The sequence below is a fragment of the Physeter macrocephalus genome, chromosome 14 (genome assembly GCF_002837175.3).
Source record: "Physeter macrocephalus isolate SW-GA chromosome 14, ASM283717v5, whole genome shotgun sequence".
In the NCBI taxonomy this organism is placed as follows: domain Eukaryota; kingdom Metazoa; phylum Chordata; class Mammalia; order Artiodactyla; family Physeteridae; genus Physeter; species Physeter macrocephalus.
Genome location: NC_041227.1, coordinates 112,611,266 through 112,616,904, shown reverse-complemented (window position 1 = coordinate 112,616,904; position 5,639 = coordinate 112,611,266). Strand labels below are relative to the sequence as shown.

The 5,639-nt window shown below is 53.2% G+C and overlaps 1 protein-coding gene across 3 annotated transcripts in view; it reads left to right on the top strand.

Annotated features, from left to right (window-relative positions):
* The first annotated feature begins 839 nt into the window (after positions 1 to 839).
* Positions 840 to 5,639, top strand: part of XYLT2 (xylosyltransferase 2) — a 16,820-nt gene continuing 12,020 nt past the window's right edge. Inside the window, exon 1 of one of the 3 annotated variants that reach the window (XM_028499206.2) lies at positions 840 to 978. In XM_028499206.2, coding sequence (XP_028355007.1) covers positions 844 to 978 — 135 coding nt within the window. In that variant the 5' untranslated portion in view covers positions 840 to 843. Of the gene's footprint in view, positions 979 to 2,036; positions 2,727 to 4,814; positions 5,000 to 5,639 lie in introns of those variants that run through there. The other 2 variants (XM_028499208.2, XM_028499207.2) reach the window with 2 other exon arrangements.

Here is a 5,639-nt window from a genome sequence, read left to right as displayed (position 1 = left end):
GGCACGCGCAAAAGTCTGGTGGTTCTCCAAGTGTGTTCCCAGACTCGTAGCATCAGCATTACCTGGGCACTTGTTGAAAATTCTAATTCTCGGGCCCCACTCTTGACCTACCAAGCAGAAACTCTGGGAGTAGGGACCAGCAATCTGTTTTATCAAGTCCTGCGGGTGATTCTGACATACCCTAGAGTTCGGTAACCACGGCTCTAGTTGAGGTCTGAGGATGCCTAGGATACGAGGGAGAAGAGAGAGGAGCCAAGGCTTTGTGAAGGGCCTCAGATGCCAGTCAAAGGAGTTAGACTTTGCCCCGTAGGTGCGGCCTCCATGGTTTTTAAGCAGGGCTTGTGGCACTTAGACAATCTCTCCCTCCCAACTCGGCGTTTCTGGGAGCTCTAGCATTCTCTGCTTGCACGAGGGCGGAGAGCCAGCTGATTTCTGCGGGGCTGAGTCCCCACCCCCAGCCCCGACCCCAGGCGGCGAGCCAGAGAGAGGTCGGCTGCAGACCTCTCTGCACCCTGGTTCCATGGGCTTGCCGTCCAGGAGGAGGTGAGCACACGCAGAAACTGACCAAGACGGGGAAAGGCCCACCCAGGAAGCGGACCCGGCGCGAAAGGCCAGTAATCCGCCCGACGCGCTGGGCAGCCGGGGCCCACAGCTCTGGAGGCCCAGGCTCCGCCCCTGGCCCACCGGGCGCGGCATTTCGGGCCTGTGGGCCCCGCCCCCCGCCCCGCCCCGGCGCGCGCCAGGCGCTCCTCCCTTGGGGAAAGCCGGCTCGGCCCGCGCCCGTGCGCGCGCCCGCGGCCGGGTTGCAGGGCTGGGCGCGCGCCCCTCGTCCCGGGCAGGAAGATGGTGGCGAGCGTGCGGGTGCAGAAGCTTGTGCGGCGCTACAAGCTGGCGATTGCCACGGCGCTGGCCATTCTGCTGCTGCAGGGCCTGGTGGTGTGGAGCTTCAGCGTCCTGGAGGACGACGAGCCGGGCGAGGTGCTCCGACGGCCGGGCGGGCAGGCGGGCAGGCCGGGCGCGGGGGCGCGCGGGGTCCTGGCGGGGATGCGGGCGGCCCCGGCCGGGGAAGTGGGGCACGGGCCGCTTGCGTGTCGCGCGCTGGCGGCCGCCTGGCTCAGGGCCTCGGACCCCTGGAGCCCGGTTCCCAGGCGGGCCCGGGGGCCTACGCGCGGGGGCTGTGCGTGACCCGGAGGACCGGGCCGCGGGCCGGCAGGGGCCCCGGGCGGGAGGAGCGGGTCTTGGTGGGGTGGTCTGCAGCCCGGGGAGCAGTGAAGGTCAGGCGCGGGTGCGGGGGCAGCGGGGCCAGGAGGCGGGGCTGGGCCCGAGCCTACTCGAAGGTGGGGAACCCCAGGCCAAACTTTCTGAAGTTGGGAGGGGGCGGGAGTGTGCGCGCCGTGGGCGGAGGACTGGGGCCGAGGGACCCCGGGCAACCGCGCCCAGCCGGCCCTCAGGGGCAGTAGCCAGTGAAGAAGTGGAGCCTGGGAGTGGAACTCAGTGTGGCAACTGAGGAGAGGGAGTGACCCCGAGGGAGAGAACGGGAGTGTCCCTGAGACGTGGCTTCCTCAGCCAAGGGTCTGAAGAACCTGCACGGGTCTTCAGAAGAGGATGGCAGGGGAATTGAGCTGCTGAGGGGGCCTCAGGACATTAGGGAATTGGGGACTCGCCCCCTCTGACTCTCAGGGAATGGGGGAAGCAGCAGCTTGTTTAGCAGAACCCCAGGCGCTGGAGCAGGGGCAAACCCCATCTTGCTTAATCCCCAGGTCCTTGCTCTGAGGGTCTCACTCACTCTTGGCTGATGTGGTTTCAGCTGGAGGCCCAGACATGCCTTCCCCAGTGTGGTCAGGAGGGTCCAGTGGTGTCTGAGACCATCCTGGAAGGTTGGAGAGGATAGGCCAAACCCTGGCCCTAAGCTGTGGGCCAGATGACAGGGCTTCCCTGCCCCCACCCCTTGGTTCTGGTGCCTCTAGGGCTCTGAGTCAGACACTCTGCTTGCCCCGTCCTCTTGGGCTTCTCCACCTGGCAGGGTGAAGGCCTAGGGAGCCCTGATGTCCTCTTCCCCTTCCTGCATATGGGCAGTCTGGAAGGCCTGGTGTGGAGACTGGGAGAATTGCTGCTTTTGCCTTTTTTTGGGAGAACGAAGAGACTAGGGTGGTGAAGGGAGCTCGGACGGAGTCACATGAGACCATAACTCCAAAAGGAGCTGAGGTTGGGGTTGGGGGAGGCTGGCTCTGTGACATCCGAAGGACGTGAGCTTATTCTTTGTGGTCCAGTAAGTAGCAGGAAGGGGAAGAGAGTGGATGAAGATTTTTTGGGCAGATGAGACATTCTAAGATGGAAAGGGCTGCCAAGGAGTTAGGGAGCCCTCTGACCCTGGAATATGTGAGCACTCTGGGGAGGGGCATGGCAAAGCATCAGAGGCTTCCCAGAAACAAATCTCTGGATGGGATGAGAGATTGTCCAGGCCTCAAGGTCCCTGCTGCCCTGCCTCCAGCCTGGGGTGGGGAACTGGTGCAGTAGAGTGCTTGGGATCCTGCCTCCCCACCGCCTCCTCCAGCTTCCTAGCAGAACCTGATAGGGGAATCCCTGGACTAGACTGGGAAAAAGATCCTTGATGACCTAAAGGCTATGTGGTCCAAGCAGCCCTTGGGGCTTGGACCCCTTCAGCAGCCTCCTCAGTTGGACCACCCCACTTCACCATCCTATGTCCTATTCCAGCGCTGCTACTGGTAAGTGGTATGACCATTGGCAAGTCTCCTAACCTCTTTTGCATCCTCATCAGTATCCGCGCCCCAAGGATGGGGGCAATAATAGCACCTCTCTCGTTGGGTGATGCCTGTGAAGTGTTTGCAGGAGTTGCTGGCCCATGCTAAATCATCAGTAAATAACTCTTATTATTTTTTTATTATTATTTATTTATTTTTGGCTGTGTTGGGTCTTCATTTCTGTGCGAGGGCTTTCCCTAGCTGTGGCAAGCGGGGGCCACTCTTCATCGCGGTGCGCGGGCCTCTCACTATCGCGGCCTCTCTTGTTGTGGAACACAGGCTCCGGACGCGCAGGCTCAGTAGTTGTGGCTCACGGGCTTAGTTGCTCCGGGGCATGTGGGATCCTCCCAGACGAGGGCGTGAACCCGCATCCCCTGCATTGGCAGGCGGATTCTCAACCACTGCGCCACCAGGGAAGCCCCAACTCTTATTATTATTTCAATACTGCACAGTGGTAACGGGGATTCATTCATTCAGTCAGTCAGTCAGTCATTCAACAGATATTTATTAAGTCCTCCTTCATACCAGGCACTGTGCTAATACTGGGGATACAGAAATAAATATAACAGACGAGGTCTCAGCCCTCGTGGGCAGACAGGGAGAGACTGACAGGGAAATAACAATAACAAGAGGGCTGGTTTAGATAGGTGGTTGGGGAAGGCTTCTGCAGGAATTGGCCTGTGAGTTGAAAGACCCAGTCAGCCTGGGGAAGAGGTAGGCAGAGTTCAGGCAGAAGGCCCTGAGGAGAATGGGCTCAGCTGGGTGCCTTCAAGGAATGGACAGGAGGGTGTGGTGTGATCCCTGGAAGAAGGTTCAAGAGTTAGTCCAGGGCACATCCTAGAGCCCGCAGTGAGGGGCTGGGGTTTTATTCTAAGTGGCTCTAAACTAAAGGGGTCTAAGCAGCGATGGGTGAGATGTGCATTTAAGAGGCACACTCTGCCCATCTGTGAGGGCTAGACTGGAGACCAGAGATGACCATTAACATCCAAAGAGCCATTTTATGGTTTTCAAAGCTTTTACATTGTCTCACCGCTTACTTTATGTACACATTTAGTTTTATTGTAACAAAGCAACTTGTACACGTTTAACGTTTAAAACTGAGCACCATCTTTCCTTTCCAGTGAAGCAAAAAGAAAAATTTAAAAATAAACAGGAACAGAATTACAATAGAGAATGTCAATTGCAAATAAGATCCTACAGGCTCTGCTGATTCTCCCATCCAGTGGCAGGGCTCAAGTCATCATTAGGAGAGAATTTTTATTTTAAAAGTGTCATCTTAAACTGCAAGGATGTCCGCTAAACATCACAATTAAACATGCCAAAGGAGAAGCCATGTTGTCAAAATGCCCACTGAACCCACCCAAACATCTCAAACCCACCCTCTGCTGACCTTCTATAACCCCATTTTTTTAAGTTTGTTTTTTCTTTTTTTAAACAAGAGAAAGTAGACAGATACCTGTTGGTGAATGCGAACTGTCCATATTCACATAGAGATACAGTGTAATCTCTGAGCCCAATATACAGAGAAAGGAGGAAAAAAGCTAGAATTCTATGCACTACTACACAGGGGCCTAGCACCCTCCAGCTTCCAGCAGAGCTAAGGGAGCAGAAGGTTTTTCTTTTTTCCCACAGAGCATGGTGGTGTTGATTCCATAAAGTTTTTGTTGAGACAGGAAGGGATAAAAATGAATTTGGAACAGAAAGGGGTAGAGATTCTTTTCCCACTGAGTTGTGCTCAAGGTGTTTCCCCCCAAAATAAGTTGTGAGCCATGGTCTAAAGGAGAAAAGAGACCTCAAAAACAGGGCGACTGAGCACAAGAGGAGGAGAAAAAAAAAAAAAAAAAACTACAACTTGCTCCCGGGGACTGGAGAAAATTCAAAAAGGAAGGTTGGAATCCATCAGTGTTCCATTCGTCATCTTCTCCTTCATCTTCCTCTCCTTCTTCCCCCTCCTCATCATCTTCATCTTCTTCACCTTCATCCGCATCCCCTTCTTCATCAGTATCTTCCAATCCTTCTTCCTCTTCATCATCATCATCATCTTCTTCTCCTCCCCCTCCCTCATCATCCGTGTCCGGAACCAAGTAGCACTGTAATGGATTTGGCCAAATATCCTCTTTGATGACCTCTCCTAACTCATCTGCACCTTTCCGGATCTCCATTTGATTTCAGTGGACTTTGAAGATGGATCACCACTCATTCAGATGAAATTCTTTGGAGAGAACTTTATTTTCAAAGTAAGGGTTTTCAACAAAATAAAAATCTATTCTGTAACCCGATTTAATATCTTCAAATTCTGTCACTTTGACTCTTGTCAAATAATGCAGCTCCTCTTCATCCTCCTCCCCAAGCAGTGTAGACACTTGTGGATGGTTAACAAATGTTGTTACCCCAAAATTTGGGATTTGGGCGATCAATTCCGACCTCTTCTGAAAAAATGGTTGGCGGAGTTTGTTATATTTCTGTTCTACTTTCAAAATCTCCTCATTGGCTTGTTCGTTAAGTCTGTTTGTTTCATTTTGTACTTCATCAATATGTTCAGTTGCTTCTTGCTGTTCCTTTATATTTTCAAAGTAAGGGTTTTCATCAAAATAAAAATCTATTCTGTAACCGGATTTAATATCTTCAAATTCTGTCACTTCGACTCTTGTCAAATAATGCAGCTCCTCTTCATCCTCCTCCCCAAGCAGTGCAGACACTTGTGGATGGTTAACAAATGTTGTTACCCCAAAATTTGGGATTTGGGCGATCAATTCCGACCTCTTCTGAAAAAATGGTTGGCGGAGTTTGTTATATTTCTGTTCTACTTTCAAAATCTCCTCATTGGCTTGTTCGTTAAGTCTGTTTGTTTCATTTTGTACTTCATCAATATGTTCA